Source organism: Camelus ferus, chromosome 9 (genome assembly GCF_009834535.1).
Source record: "Camelus ferus isolate YT-003-E chromosome 9, BCGSAC_Cfer_1.0, whole genome shotgun sequence".
NCBI classification, from domain to species: Eukaryota; Metazoa; Chordata; class Mammalia; order Artiodactyla; family Camelidae; genus Camelus; species Camelus ferus.
The window spans coordinates 14423759-14440617 of NC_045704.1; the positions used below are offsets into that span (position 1 = coordinate 14423759).

The 16859-nt window shown below is 53.2% G+C and overlaps 1 protein-coding gene across 2 annotated transcripts in view; it reads left to right on the forward strand.

The window, feature by feature from the left end:
* The window catches only part of SLC8A2 (solute carrier family 8 member A2), a 34392-nt gene extending 27672 nt beyond the window's left edge, over positions 1 to 6720 (forward strand). For both annotated transcript variants that reach the window (XM_032485674.1, XM_032485673.1), the window contains exons 9-10: positions 2755 to 3033; positions 4525 to 6720. In XM_032485674.1, coding sequence (XP_032341565.1) covers positions 2755 to 3033; positions 4525 to 4901 — 656 coding nt within the window. In that variant the 3' untranslated portion in view covers positions 4902 to 6720. The remainder of the gene's footprint in view (positions 1 to 2754; positions 3034 to 4524) is intronic.
* The last annotated feature ends 10139 nt before the right edge of the window (positions 6721 to 16859 follow it).

Genomic DNA, 16859 nt, shown 5'->3' on the forward strand with positions numbered 1-16859 from the left:
TGGAGGTGAGTAGGATCCAAACCCCAAAGGCCTTATAAACTACAGTAGGAGGCTTGGCTGTCATTTTTGGTGACCCGGGGAACTATGGAGCATTCTGAATGAGGGGAGCTCCTGGAGGTAGAGCTTGTGGAAGGAAGAGGGAGAGGATGGGATGGGGTGTGAGTTGCGGCTGTCAAAACTGGCAAGAAATGGATCGTGCAGGGTCTTGGAGGATGTGGGGAGGAATCTGAGCTTCATTCCGAAGACACTGGGGAGCCAGAGTGGTTCCTCTAGGGGCTTAGTGAAGGCAAGAGTGTTGCGTGAAATTGTGGGTGTGAGATGATTGTCGTGGAGGCCATGAGTCTATAGAAAGCCAGTCATTAGATCAGAAAAAGTAGTGAAAGGGGAGTACAACCATAACGGTAGCAATAACAGTGATGATCATCACAATGATGACGATGATGAAGACGTAGTGAGTGTCAGGCAACTTTGAAGTCCATTTCCGGTATAAACTCATGTAACTAATTATGCCGAGTGTCTGGGTTGGAGCTTGATCATTTTACACTTTGTTCAACCAATGCCTCTTGATTCCTCACGTGAGCACGAAGCTGTTTGAGGTGCTGATGGCAAAGGGCGGTTCTCGCTTCCTTAGGGGATGACTCATGAACCATCTTGCACTTAGAGGTGTTTTGTGTTTCCTTCAACCTCCCTTTCTCGATGGAAAGTTCTTTGCAAGCTGGACTTGATTTTGAACATCTTTGAATCCCTCCCAGGCACTGGAAGAGGCCTTCAACAACAGTTGGTTGGAACAATGACAGTTACAGTGGAGATGTGCAGGCCCGTGAAGAGCATAAGGCATAACCTGAATCTTGTAGTCACCACAGCCTTCCCTTGGGGCAGGTCTGATTATTACTCCTGTTTCTCTGATAGACATCCAGAGAGGTTAGGACACTGATTTGAGATCACACAGTGGATCCAGGGTTTGACAGCAAAGAGTTGGCTCCAGAACCACAGGCATACTGGTGAGGTTCCCTCTATATGGGAGAGGCTGGAGAAGTAGGCAGAGGCCAGAGGCTACACATACTGGAATGCAGATTTCGGGAGTGTGAGCCTGGGTCTGAGCTCAATGGGAAGCCCAGGCAGGATTTGGAGCAGGGCAGGGAAAAGCCCAGGAGAAAGAGTGATAGCAGCCCCCTCCCTCCTAAGAGTGTGTCCTCCCTGCTCTGACCACAGCCATGTCTCAGTGTGGTCAGTTAGGGATGTGTTCAGCAACAAACAACAGAAAACTCAACCATCAGTGGCTTAAGCACACTACAGTTTATTTTTCTCACAGAACAAAAAAATCTGTAGGAGGCAATAAAGAGTTAGCAGCAGCTCAGTAATGTCATTAAAAACCCAGGCGCCTTCTTTATATCTTTCCCATTCTCAGCTGTTGCCCTCATCGTTGCAAAATGGCTGCTGCACCTCCAGGTATCAATCCACATTCCAGGCAGGAAGAAAGAGGAAGCAGGGAAATAGAAAGGGGTAGAGGGCTGTAGCATTTGAGTTTCCATTTCTAGTCTCCAATTCCATTTTATTTGGGATTGCAGCCAAGACCTCATTCTTTGAGCTGCAAGATGCAGAATGAAGAAACCTCACAAACCACTTAGTAGAGCATTTACAAATTCAAGCATTTATTTCTTTAACAAGCCAATGGCTAAGTGAGCTAGATAAGTGGGAAAGGGATATATGACCTGAATCCCCAAATCCATCAGTCTTTCTCTGCCTGCCCCACCACCAGCTGTCCTCTGCTCCCCGACATTCCAAGGAGCCACTGGGTGGGACCGTGGGAAGTGGCTTCAGGATTTGGTATGACTTGCTCTGAGTGGCTGGTCAGGGGTTACAATGTTTCTTATCAGCATCCTTCCAGATGTAATGCTTGGCACGCTCAAGAATGTTCTTTGCTTCTCATTCATTACTTTATGCTTATCAGTTTCAGGTGAGGTAGACAAAACATTTCATTTGCATTTCACTGCAGGTCAAAAGTGGGTCAAATTTGGTCACAGTAGGTGACACAAACAAGGATGAGGCATAAAAGTTCTAAAACACATCCATAACACAGTACCCATATCAGAAAAGCTAGAATTTTCTGGAAACCCTCTGTTTCAAACCCTCTGTTTCTGTCTCATTGCCAGACTGGGTCACATGGCCACTGCTGCAAGGGGTTCTGGGAAAGCAAGTATTTAAATAGCTGAGGACATAACTGTTGCTAGCTGCACGGAATTCTGGGACAGTCAATATTTTTATCTGAGGACAAGGCTGCTGCTAGCCTCAAGGGATTCTGGGAAAGTGACTAATGTTAGCTGGGTATGTGGTTCTCTCTAGATTCAGGGGATTCTGGGAAACTGAGCACCTTTAGCTGAGCATGTGAGCATGTGGCTACTGTTAGCTGCAGTGAATCAGAAGAAGTGAATATTTCTAGCCGCAGACGTGGTTGTCAGTAGCTGCAAAGGCTTCTGGGAAAAGGTATATTTTTAGCTAGGGGTTTGGCCACCCCTAGCAGAAGAGAGTTTGAGAAACTGGATATTTTTAGCTGGGCACATGGCCCCCTTTAGCTTCAAATGATCCTGGGAAAAGGAATACTTTTCCCAGGGCCATACATTCTCCTAGCTGCAAAGGATTCTGGGAAAGTAATGCATCTGATGACACAGCCGTCTGGAAGCTGAACAAAACAGGGGCTCTGGAGGTGAGGAAGGAGGCATGGGTGTGTGCACCAGCTGGGTCATGTGCCCACAGGGGACGAGGAGGAGGAGGAGGACGGGTCCCGGGAGGAGCGGCTCCCATCGTGCTTTGACTACGTCATGCACTTCCTGACGGTGTTCTGGAAGGTGCTGTTCGCCTGCGTGCCCCCCACCGAGTACTGCCATGGCTGGGCCTGCTTCGGCGTCTGCATCCTGGTCATCGGCCTGCTCACCGCCCTCATTGGGGACCTCGCCTCCCACTTTGGCTGCACCGTTGGCCTCAAGGACTCTGTCAACGCCGTAGTCTTCGTGGCCCTGGGCACCTCCATCCCTGGTAACCCCTGGGGAGACCACTTGTTGGGGTAGAGCTAAGGGATGGGAGATGGTAAAAACCAGGTAATGGATTCCACAGAGAGGAAATGGCAGGGTGTTGAAGTGACAGTTGATGGGAGTGGGGCCCCAGAGCAATAAGGGGGGGACTTCCTAGAAACAAGTCTGTGGAGTCCATAGAAAATATTAATTTCCCCTTCCCTCCCCCACTGCTAAGAAACCAGGTGGAAGATTCCATACACCTCTGTTGGTGGGCATGGCTGGAACCAGGGCAATGAATCTCAAAGCTTTAACTAAGACGAGGGGCAGAGTAGAAACCAGATGTTGGAGGAGATACCATAGAAATAAGACAGTGAGTCCTCAGGGACTACAGTGTATGTCCCACTGAAACACAAGGGCTGTGATCCCATCTTCCCCAAAAATCTGGGAGGGGCCCTTTGAAATCAGGTGGCCAAGACTAGAATCCCTACAGGCAGGAGACCACCAGACACATTTCTTTTTCACATCGATGTATTTGCCAGTCAGGTGGTGGCGCTGTGGGCCCAGCCAGCAGGTGGTGGCGCTGTAAACAGCAGCCATTGGTGAATGGTTCTGAGGTCTGCCCTCCAGACCAGAGACTGGCCATCTTAGCTAGATGCTCAGGAACAGGTAGAGGCCATAGTGGCCAGGCTGTCTGCTGGACAGAAACCAATGGGGGAACTGATGGGAAAGGGATACTGTCGTTGGGGCCTGCCATTCATTTTGTCCAGTCAGGTGGCAAGGGGATGACTGGGCCTGAAGCAACACCTGCAGTGGGTTCGTGGGAGACAGAGAATGATTCCCCCCGAAGGCAGGCAGCAAGTCCCATAGAAAGTAGGCAGAGGCCCCATAGAATACTGAGAGTGGGTTCCACAAAAACCAGGTAATATGTCCCACAGAAAACAGACTGAGTCCCACAGAAAGCAGGCAGCAGACTCCATAGAATATAGGCAGAATAGAAACGGGGTGGGGGTGGGCGCTATAGAGTCACTAAACCAGGGGATGGATTCCACATAGTGAATGTGGCAAGGCATTGAGGAGACAGGTGATGGGAGGGGGTCACATAGAAATAAAGTGGGGACTTCCTAGAAACTGTGAAGTGGGTCCCACAGAAAGCAGGCTGAGTCCCACAGAAAGCAGGCAGCGGGTTCCATAGAAAGAGCGGTGAGCTCCCAAGAGTGGATCCCGTGGGATGCAGGCTTGTTTCACAGAAAACAGGCAGCTGGTCCCGTAGAAAGCAGGCATCGGGATGGTGACCGACTTTGCCTCCTGGGTGGGGTCGAGGCCACGGAGCTACAGGAGTGGGAGGAGAGGCGTGAGGGACACTGGGGTGGGGAGTCTGGATCCTCGGGCCAGTAGGGTGCTTGCTGTTGGGCCTTCTGGAAAGCAGGCGACGGGCCGGGCGGATGCCGTCGCCCCTGGGGGACCCGCGGAGTCCCTCTGACCCGCAGTGTCGCTGTCGTCCCCCCCCCCCCAGACACGTTCGCCAGCAAGGTGGCCGCGCTGCAGGACCAGTGCGCCGACGCGTCCATCGGCAACGTGACGGGCTCCAACGCCGTGAACGTCTTCCTGGGCCTGGGCGTGGCCTGGTCGGTGGCCGCCGTGTACTGGGCGGTGCAGGGCCGCCCGTTCGAGGTGCGCACCGGCACGCTGGCCTTCTCCGTCACGCTCTTCACCGTCTTCGCCTTCGTGGGCATCGCCGTGCTGCTGTACCGGCGCCGGCCGCACATCGGCGGCGAGCTGGGCGGCCCGCGCGGCCCCAAGCTGGCCACCACGGCGCTCTTCCTGGGCCTCTGGTTCCTCTACATCCTCTTCGCCAGCCTCGAGGCTTACTGCCACATCCGGGGCTTCTAGGGCCCTGCCCCGGGACTCGGCCTCCCCCTCGAGACAGCTGCATCCGCGCTGGACTGCGTCTCCCTTGTCCTCCAGAGATTCAGCCTCCTCTCCTGGGACTCGGCCTCTCTTACTCCGGGGAAGCGATCGCCCCAGGTCTTAGGTCCCCATTAACAGCCTCCTCCCTCACCCTTGGGAGCCTCCTCAGCTCCTCCTGCGAAGAACAGCCCCTGCAGTTATCTGTAACTCCAGCCCATCCCTGTTAGTTACCGGCTCTGTTACCTGGAGAAATTTCCACCTCGAGGCCCCTCCCTCCCCGCCAGAGAACCCTCCCCCATCCGTGACTACAGAATCCCCCATCTCTCTCCCTAGACACCCAGCCTTGCTCCATCCCATAAAGTCCCCCTTCCTCCAGAGGACCCAGTCTTCTGCAGACCTGTGTCCCCGGGCCTCAGAGCTTAGTCCTCCCTGGGGAACCCTTAAAGGAGGCTGATTCATCCCAGAATGTGACAGATCTCAGCCCTTCCCTCAACCCTCAGGGAGCTTCGTCAGCCTGGGGGGATGGTTGGGGGAGGAGCAGATGGGGGCACATAGGTGGGACACATTTCCCTGATTTCTCCACTCAGGCCCTTGGGAGGACGCTAATTCTTGAGGCTTGGAGAAAGGAGGGGAGAAGTTTGGGGGTTCAGAGGTGGAGGAGGCACATCTTGGACCTGTAACTTCTCACATTCCAGCACCCCCAATGCCTCCACTACCTCTGAGAGCCCAGCCACGCCTTGGAGGGGAGGACCTGTGTGTGTACATAGTGTGTGTGGGGGAGGGGGGATGCGGGAGGGTGCATGACTTGGGGAAAGGGGGGTGACAGACTTTCCTTTTGAGAGGGCAGCAGATTCCCCCAGCCAAGACTTGGCTGTGGGGAGGAGGCCAGGAATCAAAGGGAGTCCAGCCAATCTCCCCTGAGAATCTTGAAGGCTCATTTTGCCCTCAGTGCCAGCCAATCCGGGCAGGATCCTCGAAGAGGAGACCGAGGGTCCCAGAGGACCAATGCTACAAGCCAGCAAATGCTGCCACCTCTCTGCCTGATGGGGAGCAGGGGTTGGTGGGAGGGTGGGACTGGGGCCAGGGGATCTGGGTGGGTATTTTTATCTTTGGAGGCCACCCATCTGTTGGTAGGCCATCTGCATTTTCTTACTGTTGATGTCTCCTGCCCAAAGGACACACTTGGGGTGTGAGGAGTGCTGCCCACTTCTTGGGACCCTGAGGAAGACCCTGCAACCCCCATAACACCCTGCTTCCCACAGGTTTTTAAAGTCCTGTCGTCCTGTTGTGCATCAGTCCCAACATTGCAGACCTGTTACCCACTCCCCTTCTCCACTCCTGGCTCATCAGCACCAGTCGCTGTCTCTTTTCTTTGTGATTTCTGTACAAGTTGCCATAAAACTTTGAAATTCTGCCTGAAAAACAGCCTTCACGTAGGAAGTTGGGATTCAGGAGGAGGAAGCTAATGAGGTCTTTGATTGAGATTTGGGCAACTGTGAAATAGACCAAAGAATCTGGGTTTTTCCATGCTCCTCCATCCTCTGCAGAAGACACCCACAAGCACCAGCCACTCTAAAGGTCCGCCCCGAACTTCCCCTAACCACGCCCCCACGCAGTACCCAGGAGCGTCACTAGCCACGCCCCCACAGGGCCAGGAGTTTCCTAGCCACGCCCCCGCTGGTCCAGAAACTTCTCTAGCCACGGCCCCATCCATCACCCAGGAGCTTCCCTCAGCCACAAACTATTCCTCGACATTGTGTATCCTGGGAACACAAAAGAGGACCCTAGCTTGAGCAGGAACGTTAGGGTTGATCGCGGTTTCCTAAAGAAAACAGATAACTTTCTCAGAATCTGGAAATTTGAAGAGGTGTGTGTGTGTGTGTGTGTGTGTGTGTGTGTGTGTGTGTGTGGATAAAGGGCACAGCCTGTGTAAAAGTGTGCAGCCTTCGGAGTTAATGACTTTCTTGCAGTCCTGCAAGTGTTTGAGTGCTGCAAGCAAGAGGGAAGTGTGGGCACAGGGGGAGTGGGGAGTGGATCTGGGAGGGGTGGGCAAGGTGGAGAATTTCCAGCACAGAGAGTGAGGTCCCTCCTGGGCTTGGGGAGTGAAGGGTGGGTAAGTCGGAACAGGTTTGGAGGGTATGCTGGATTCAGGCGAGTACATGCTGAACGTGAGATGCCTATGGGCCATCCAGAGGAAGCATCAAGGAGGGGACACATCCAGGGGACACTTGGAGCTCAGGAGAGGGGGCTGCACTTAAGAGAGATTTAGCATTTATTGGCAGTGAAGTGTCACCAAGTCACAGGAGGGGGCGGGGATGCCCAGGAATGGACAGTGCCTTGAGGAGCCCCAACATCTAAGGGGAACATGGAAGATGGGAGACCTGTTGACAGAGAGGTAGGTGGGAAGCCAGGAGACTGGGGTACCCGAAGCTGAAAGAAGTTTCCAGAACGAGGGCATGATCTACAGGGCCAAAGGCTGTGGAAGGGTACAGGAAGATGAGGACTAAGAGGCTACCCTTGGATTTAGGCTCTGACAGAGCAGCTGGAGGGAGGGTGTGGGGACAGAAGTCAGGCTGATCTAGAGTGAGGAGGGCGTGGAAGTTGGGGAACCAGTCAGCGCATGGAGACCATGCTTTGCAGAATCGTGAGAAGAAGGGAGTTCCTAGAGGAAGCCGTGGGCATGAGAGGGCTTTTCCTGCAAGATGGGAAGATGTGTGGAGCAGGAGGACACTGAACGCAAGGGCCTAACACGGCAATCCGGGACTGAAGCTTGTGAGAGCAGTGCCGCCGGCAGAGGACAGTTCGGGAGCACCTATGATGCCAGCCCCATGTGGGGCTCCCCTGGGCACAGCCTCAGTCCACTTCCAGTCCTTGGAGTCACCCCTCTTCTACCGGTGGGGAAACTGGGGCTCAGCGAGGCAAAGCAACTTGCCCAAAGTCTCCCAGCAAGGAAAGGCAGCAATACAGGAAGATGAAGTTCAGAGTGGGGCAAGGACACTTCTATTCACCCAACGTGAACGAGGAGAAGGGGTGTAGAGGCAGGGCAAGGAGTGAGTCTGGGGTTAGGGAGAGGAGGAAGATCTTGACTTCAAAGACGGGTGTCGCCAGAGCTTGGGATGTGGAACATTCCAGAAGTGCCTTCATCCCACCCCAAAGGCTATGATTCTCACCTGGATGCAAGGAGTTCCAACGGTCTCAGCTTGGGAGCAATTTGAACCCTTTGTCATGGGAGACAACACAGCATAGAGATTTACTTCCTCAGGGCTTCAGTTCCCTCATCTGGAAAATGGGAATAATAATAATAATGACGAATAGGACCTGCTTCACAGAATTATTGCATTAAATATATACTTTTTAAAGAATAATAATTGGCACAGAGTAAGAGCTCAATAGATGGAAATAGTTACACTTTCCAGGTATTCCCAGATGACTTGCTCACTTACACACCCGCGCGGGCCCCACAACGGCCGTTCTAGAACATCAGCCTCAGAAGGACAGAGAAATGCAGGTGCCCCATGAACCCGAGTCCCAGTTGCTAAGTCACCAAACCCAGAGGAGAAGGAATGGATGGAGGTGGGGGGCAGTATTCCTTCCTCTCCCTCCAGACCCTCGGATGCTTTCATTCACTTTTTCCATTGTATGCTTGCCCTGTATCTGGCACTGTGCAGGGACACTGCAGTGACCAAAATGTCTCTGGGCCCCACTCTCCCCGGGCTCACACTACAGTGGAGGACATATGCCAAACAGGGTGCTAAAGGTGCTGGTAATCACACTGGGACTTGTGAGGGCAAGGACTCTGTAGCAAGACGCAGCAGGGCCCCAGTGGCGCTGCACTGGGTGACTGAGGGGAGCGTAGAAGGGGATATTTATTAGCCAGGCTGTGCAGACAAGGGACGGCGGGGGCCGCCTGGGGCTAGCAGAGGCGAGAGCTGTCACCCTCCACCAGCCTGAGGGGCAAAAGAAGGGAGTGACTTCAGGAACCTGGAGAGGGTGGCTGTATGTAAGCCATTGGAACAGATTTCTAATCATGTTTTTATTAATAGCAGTTAGATACAGGTTTCAATGTGAATAACAGGGATCCAAATAATAATGGTTTAAATAAGATAAGAGCTTATTTCTCTTGCGTAACAGTTCACAACTGGTATGGCAACTCTATTTCAGGAGGGAAAAAAAAAAACCCAGGCTGCTCCTGCCTTGTGGCTCTGGCACAGCTAGACTATGACCCTCATCTGTTTGGTCCAAGATGGCGCACCGCACGGCATCAGCCTCCAACCAGAAGAATGGAGAGCAGAGGAGAGGTCCAGGATCCACCATCCTCTGGAAGGCTTTGACCCAGGAGCTCCACAGATTGCTTCCTTCTGCATCTCAGTGCCCAGACCTGAATCATCTGGCCACGTTTAGCTGCAAGAGGAGCTGGAAAAAATGTTGCTTTCGTTCTGAGTTACCATGCTAAAAATCTTAAGAGGATTTTTAAGGAAGAGTGAGAGATTGGATGTTGAAGGACAATGAACAGTCTTTTCTGCAGAAAGGTCTGAGGGAACTCACCAAGTTGATGCTCAGAAAACCAATCAGATGATGGGTGCTCGATGAAATCACCACTGAAATTAATGCTAAAGAGCCCCTAGGTTCTCTGCATCACCTGTTCCGAGATGAAGGTCCTCAGCTGAATCCTCTAACCTTCCCCAAACTCTGAAACCCATGTTTCTTCTGCTTCATCTTTCTAACAATCCTCCCCAAGTCCTTAGCTTGTTTCCTTCAAATAAATCTTCAGCCTAAGACCTCCCTCTACTCCCCCAATTTCCTCACCCGCCTTCCCCGACACCCCAAGCATTCTGTTCTGGGTTATCTGTTGCTACATAACAGAACGCCCAAAACTTACTGGCTTAAAATGACATCTCTCATGGTTTTGTGGTTGACTTCAGTTCACTTAGGCTCTATGAGTTGACTCAAGATCACCATCAGCTGTCAGATGAGGCTACAGTTATCTGAAGGCAACTCACTAACTCCTAAGATAACTCATGCACGTGGCTGACAGCTGATGCTGGCTGTTGGCTGAAAGCTTAGCTGGGGCTGGTGATGGGAGCCTGTGGCTTTCCCGACAATTTCCATTTCTCTCTTTTTTGCGTCTTGTCTGTGCACTGTTCTCTACCTCCGTCTCTCTCTTTCCTAAGATCTCTGTCTCTTTTTGACACTGCTTCCTCCATTTCCTTAATTCCACCTCTCTCTCTGTCTGCTTTGCTCTCTCAAGCTGTATCTTCATTCCCTCTCTCTTTGTCTTTCTGCTCCCAAATGTCAGTCCCTTCTCCCACCCTACCCTTGTGTTTGTGTCTCTGTGTATCAGTTAGCTACTGCTGAATTAGAAACCACCCTGAAACTTGGTGGCTTAAAGCAATGGCTTTAACAATTCTATGTGTTGGTAAGTGTGTTGGCTGAGGTCACTGTGTGGCTGCGTTCATCTTGGAGCTTGGTGGGAGCTGGGATGTGCAAAGTGCCCCTATTAGTGGCTGGCAGTGGGCACTGTCCGTGGGCTGGGCCACTTCACTTCTCACTGTAACCCCCTTCCTGCCCTAGTTGGCTAGACCAACAACTTTGCTGCATGGTGCCTGGCTCCCAAGAGAGCCAGCATGGAAGTAAGGCATATTCTGTGGGTCAAAGCAAGTCGCAAGATTCAAGGGGCAGGGTAATAGACACCACCTCTTGGTGGGTGGAGAGTGTGCATAGAAGGAGAGGAGGAATGGTTGGTGGCTATTTCTGGTGTGACAACAGAGGACTATAGTGGGTATGATTAAGTTAAGGATCTTGAGGTGGGGAGATGGTCCTGGATCATTTTGGATCATGTGGATCCTGATAAAGGGATGCAGAGGGAGATTGTACTACCCACAGGGGAGTCCACGTGAAGACAAGGCAGGGATTCAGAGATGCTGGCCTTGAAGATTGGAGTGATGTGGCCACAAGCCAAGGAATGCTGCCCCCAGAGAAGGAAGAGGAGAGGAAGTGATTCTCCCCTGGAGGCTCTGGAGGGATTGGAGCCCTGCTGCCACCTTGACTGGGGCCCATTGGGACTGATTGTGGACCTTCAGCTCTCAGAACTGTGAGAGAATAAATCTGTGTTGTTTTAAGCCACTGAGTTCGTGCTAATTTGTCATAGCGGCCACAGGAAACCAGTATGCCATCTTGAGAGCTAATTCATCGCTGCTGCTTGTCTCTTAGTTTCTTTGTGTCACTGCATCTTAAACTCTTTTTGTTAATGTGGTAAAATACTCACAACATAAAATGTACCATCTTAATCATTTTCAACTGCATAATTCAGTGGCATTTGGTCCATTCAGTGTTTTGCAACCACCATCACTATCTAGTTCCGGACTTTTATCATCAGCCCGAAAGGAAACCCCGAACCCATTATCAGTCAGTCCCCATTCAGCCCCCACCTCTGCCCCAGGCAGCCACTAATCTACTTCCTGTCTCTGTGGATTTGCTGATTTTAGATATTTCACCAAAATGGAATCCTACAATATGTGATCTTTTGTGTCTGACTTCTTTCATTCAGTGTAAGGTTTTCAAGGTCCTTATCCATCCTATGGATGGATAGCATAGATCAGTAGTTCATTCCTTTTTACGGATAAGTAATATTCCACTGGAGGAAAGTGCCACATTTTGCTCATCCATTCATCTGTTGAAAGATGCTATGTCTTGCATTTCTGCATCTTTTTTATTTCTTTTCCATGTCTCATATGGTCATAGCATTTTTGGTTTGGGAAGTATATTAGTGAGGGTCCCCCCAGAGAAATGAAACCAACAGGATGGATGGATGGATAGATAGATAGATAGATAGATAGATAGATAGATAGATAGATAGATAGTAAAGGATTTATTTTTAAAGAATTGGCTTATGTGATTGTGGGGGCTGGCAAGACCAAAATCTGCAGGGCAAGCCAGCAGGCTGGGGACCCAGGAAAGCACTGAGGTTGAAGCTCAAGTCTGAAGGCAGTCTGGAAGCAGAATTCCCTCTTTCTCAGGGAATCTTATTCTTTTATATCCTTCAACTGATTGGGTGAGGCCCACCCACATTATGGAGTTAATCAGCTTTACTCCAAATCAGCTGGTTTAAATGTAAATCTCCTCTGAAAAACACCTTCACAGCAATATCTAAGCTGGTGTTTGACCAAACATCCAGGCACTATAGCCTGGCCACGTGGGCGTATACAATTAACCATCACGGGGTGGGGAGGTCCCTTCTCCCCTCGCTCTCCCTTTCTTCCCATCCACCTTGTCCCCGCTTGGCCTCTGTCTGAAGGTTGGGCTCCAGAGAAGCCAGCCCCAGGCAAGGATGGGAGGCAAGTGGCTTGTTTACGAGGTGATCCCAGGAAACACCAGAGGGCAGACGGGGAAGGAAACCACCAAGGGGCGTGTTGATGAGCAGGTCACTCCCTCGTGCGATGAGGTCCACAGGGGACTCTGCAGAACTCTTTTTGGGTGTCCAGTCTGAGGCTGAGAAAATTGGGGTGTTTATTCACTAACTCTTGGCTGCTGATGGGGAGAGCTGCTTCCAAGAGTTGACCACCCCTACCTTGGTCGGACGGCGCATTCAGTGGAGGTGGGGGTGCACTCAACACAGGTGCCAGCATGGGGATGCTGTTGGGTCATAGAGGTATGAATGGGGCATCCACAGCTCACAGGGCCTCACCGCCTCCCTCTTCCAGTGGGAAAATACATGGACACCAACAGGGGAGGCATAACCGTGCCCAGGCCTTCCCCTGCCACAGCCCCACGCCCCCAGCTGCCTTCTCCGCACCTCCATGCACACAGCTTCTGGTCCCTCCAGGGAACAGGGAAGGGTTTGCTCCTGGCACGTCCACTGCATCCTGCTATCCTCCTGAGGACTGAAGTTAGACTCCAAGGAGGACTTCCAGAGACTTAGGGCTTGGTGCTGGGAAAGGGATAGGCTTCCCAGTCCACCAGAACCTCGATCCTCAGCGCCTCCCAGGGCACTCGCCCTCTTGCTCCTCCTCCCCCCACCCCCGCCTTCTCCCTGCAATTTTCTCTCCCTGAGGTGGAGGGAAGGAAATGTCAAGGATGATGGATTGAAAAGGGGCAGCTGGGGTCAGGCGAGGAGGGACCTCTCTGAGGGCAGAAGGGAAGAGAACAGAAAGGAGGCAAGAGGGAGGAGGGAAGGAGGAGGCCCAGAACAAAACATCAGGGGAGGGGGCACAGAGACAGAGACAGACAGGAGGAGACAGAGACTGAGGCTAAGAGAGGGGAAAACTCAGAGCCCTAAAAACGCAGTGCTGAGGGAGGTGGAAGGGGAGGGAAATCCAGGCAGAGATGGTGCCAGGTTGAAAGTCACACAAAACCAGGGAGATGTGCAGAGAGCAAACCAGAGATGAAGAGCCTTGGAGACAGGACCAGAGCCAGGCGAGGCAGGGGAGAGGGAGCCAGAGGGGAAGACAGAGACATAGACAGAGGGAGGCACAGAGAGAGACAGGCATGGAGGCTTAGACTTACAGAGAGACCCAGAGATGGAGAGAGATAGGAAGGGAGAAACAGAGATTAAAAATAGAGACAAAGAGTCACCAGGAATCTAGGGTTGGGGCACAGAGGCGGAGAGACAAGAGGTCCCCAGAGAAAGAGAGAGATGGGGGGGCACAGTCGGGTGGGGAGAGAAAAAAGAGACAAAAAGAAAGATTGAGTGCGAGAGTGAGAGTGAGAGAGAGATGGAGGCAGAGACACAGAGAAAGTGGGAAAAAGATGGAGAGATAGACACATCAGCCAGACAGATGGACAGACAGACACCCAAGACAGGGGGACGCAGTGAAATCAGAGCAGAGCTGGGAGGGGAAAGCAGGAGGAGGGGGAGGGGAGATTCAGAAAGGAGACCAAAGGATAGAAAGACAGGAGGGGGATGGTGGGGAGTCACGGCCCTATGCCCCTCCCTCGCCCGGGTCAGGCCCAGTCCTCCTGGTGGCCTCTGCCCAGCCATGGCTAATGGTATGATTGCTTGGTGGGGCGGCAGGCAGCAGTGACAAATGAGCCGCCGGAGTCGCCAGCTCGGGTGATGGATGGGCCTGGGTGGAGGGCGGAGGGGCGGGCGCCGGGTTGGGGGGGGTGGCCACCAAGATAAATGTTTCCTTCTCCTGGAGCCAGGCCAGGCACAGGGGGAGGAACTGGGGATTCGGGGCGATGCGTCTAGGAAGGGCCAGGGAAAGAAACAGGAAGGCAGAAACCTGGGACAGGGTGTGGGGATGCAGAGAGACAGAGAGATGCAGAAGGATAGAGAAAGGTGAGGACACAAAGACAGAGGTCCCCAGAGAGGGGGTGGGGGCAGGAGAGGGAGGGAGAGACTGAGAGCAGAGAGTGAAATGAGAGAGAAATGGAGACAGAGACAAAAAGAGAGTGTCCAGCGAAAGAGAGACACACAGAGAGGGAGAAAAAGATGGAGGGAGAGAAACATGAGGAAGACAGACGGAAAGACAGACACACACCCAAGACACAGAGGGCCCCTTATGTAGGACCCCTTCTCCCCTGCCACTCCTGAGCAGAGATACAGAGCCCCGGAGAGAGACTAGGAGCAAGGGAGGAGAGGCGCAGCTTTTGATAAAAGGGGAAACTGAGGCAGAGAGCTGGCAGGACCCAGAGAGAGGACCAGGGTGGCCCTGAGCTGGTCCTTGCTCACTCCCTGGACTCCCGCAGCCCCTGAGAGCCGACCCTGGGGATCGCTGGGAATCCCTGGGGATGACTGCTGCCTGGTGGGCACAGCCCGGGTGGCCAGTGCTCAGGTGGGGGGGCGGGGGGCGGAAGTGAGCGAGACCGTCTGGCCAAACCACTGAGAGGTTGGTGGCTGAACTAGGGAAAACCACTGGGGAGACCCAGGGAGTTCCACCAGATCTACTGATGGACGGCTCGACAGGGTGGGCCTAGCCCAGGCCTGGGCCCTTCCCATCTGGAAAATGGGGACAGGGTGGAGCTAGGGGGTGAGACCTCTCCTAGGGCTGGTGCTCACATGGGAGTCTGTGCGCGCATGCGCGCACACACACTCACAGAAATGCACACAGGCAGTCAAGATGCTTCCAGACACCCGCGTGTAAGGGCCCAACATTACCTCACAGTTGCAGCCACAGCTGGAACAGCAAGTATGGGGCACCCACCAGCCAGGAGCCAGGCCCATTTAAGGGAGGACCATTTAAGGGAGACAGCTCTGCAGAGGAGGCCTGAGGTCAGAGATGGGGCAGTGTGTGTATGTGCTGTGTGACAGACAGACAGACAGACAGACTAGGGGCAGCAGGGATTGAGAAAGCCAGTCTCCCCCTACTTCCTCCCTTCAGCTTCCCCCTTCCCCATCAGTTTCTTTCCCAGACACCCCTGTTTTCCCCTTGCCAACATCTCGCTCATCTCTTTAATTAAAAAGATTTATGCCTGAGAGTCCAAGCCCCTCCTCCTTGTTTGCGGGGCTAGAGGGTCCTTCTGAGCTCAGAGCAAAGGAAGAAATAACTCTGATCTCTGTTTCCTGTCTTCTCTGTCCCTGTCTGTCTCATCTCTCCCTCCCTCTTTCCTCTCTCTCCTACACCCTCCCCTGTCTGTCTTGTTCTGGAACCCAATCTGGCCCCCTTTCCTTCTTGCTCTCTTTCTGCCGCTCTGTTTTTGCCTTTTTCTGAGACACACCCCCACTTTGGCCTCACTGAGACCCCCATCCATTTCAGACACAGCCACCTCCTTCCCTCCATCCACCCCCCCCCACCGGGACAGTCAGATCGGGTCACCCTTCTTGTTTGCAGAATCAGCCTAGGTGAGGGGACCTCAGCACACCCCCAAAGACCCAAAGCAAGGTTGAGGGCCCAGACCCCTGGCTCCCCAACCTGGAGCCTCGGCTGAGAGGGCGGTAGGGGGAGGGGAGAGGAGGCGCACACAGAAGAGCTTTGCATCTTTAATTAAAAAGTGATTTAAATTAATTTTCTGCTCCAAAACCCCTATATGGGGGGGCGGGGTGTGTGTGGCAGTGATTAAAGGCTCTCCCCTTCCCCTCTGCCTTCCTTAAAGGGCCAGCGTCACCCGAGGGACGGTTTAAGGGGGAGCACCCACTGGCTTGAGGACCCTGGACTCAGCCAAGGCCCCCGGCATCCTGGCACCCTCCCGTCTGACCATTTGCTATCACTCCCCACCCCTCAAACCCCCTGTTCACCCAGCTGATAGGGAGATTGAGGCCCAGAGAGGGAAAAAATGGTCTGAGGTGGATCTGGACCCCAGATTCCCAGAGACCTAGAGTCAGCCAGGGAGGTGAGTTGGTGGTGTGGTGAGGGAGGGTCAGAGGACCAGAGTCAGGGATGAAGAGAGAGATACAGAGACAGAGATCCTGGATGAGACAGAGAGAGTAAGGTCAGGGGAGAGAGACATACAGGGAGAGACAGAACCAAGGGACAGGGCTGGAGAGGAAGCTGAGCCCTGGGTGGATAAGGAGGGAACTTCCGGGGGCTTGAGCGGGACCAGGGCCATCATCCTCGCCCTCCTTCACAGCCCTCCACTGGCCCCCGCCCCCTGGGTGCTGCTGCTGTCCTAACCCCAAGCCCTCCTGCTGTATCTGCTCCAGCTCTCTCCCCCCTGCCCCGGGGGGCCTGGGTGGTTCTGTTTAATTTCCACAAGATGGGAGGAGGTCAGAGAAGCAGGGTGCGGCAGAGGGAAAGCTGTTTATGAGGGTCAGAAAATATCCTTAGCAAGCCCAGCAGGGGTGGGTATGCTGCCTCCAGCTGGCCCTCTCAGGTGCTCCCCCCCCCGGGTTCTGTCTGTCCCCCATCTCTTTTCTCTCCTTTCCCTGGGTCTTTGTCCCCTTCCTCCAACTTCTGTCCCTTTCTCTCTGGATCTCTGTCTCATTTCTCTCTGGGGTGATGGTTGGTAACTTTGAGTGGGTCAAGTATCCCTTTCGACAATCAGATGAAAACTACAGGCCATCTC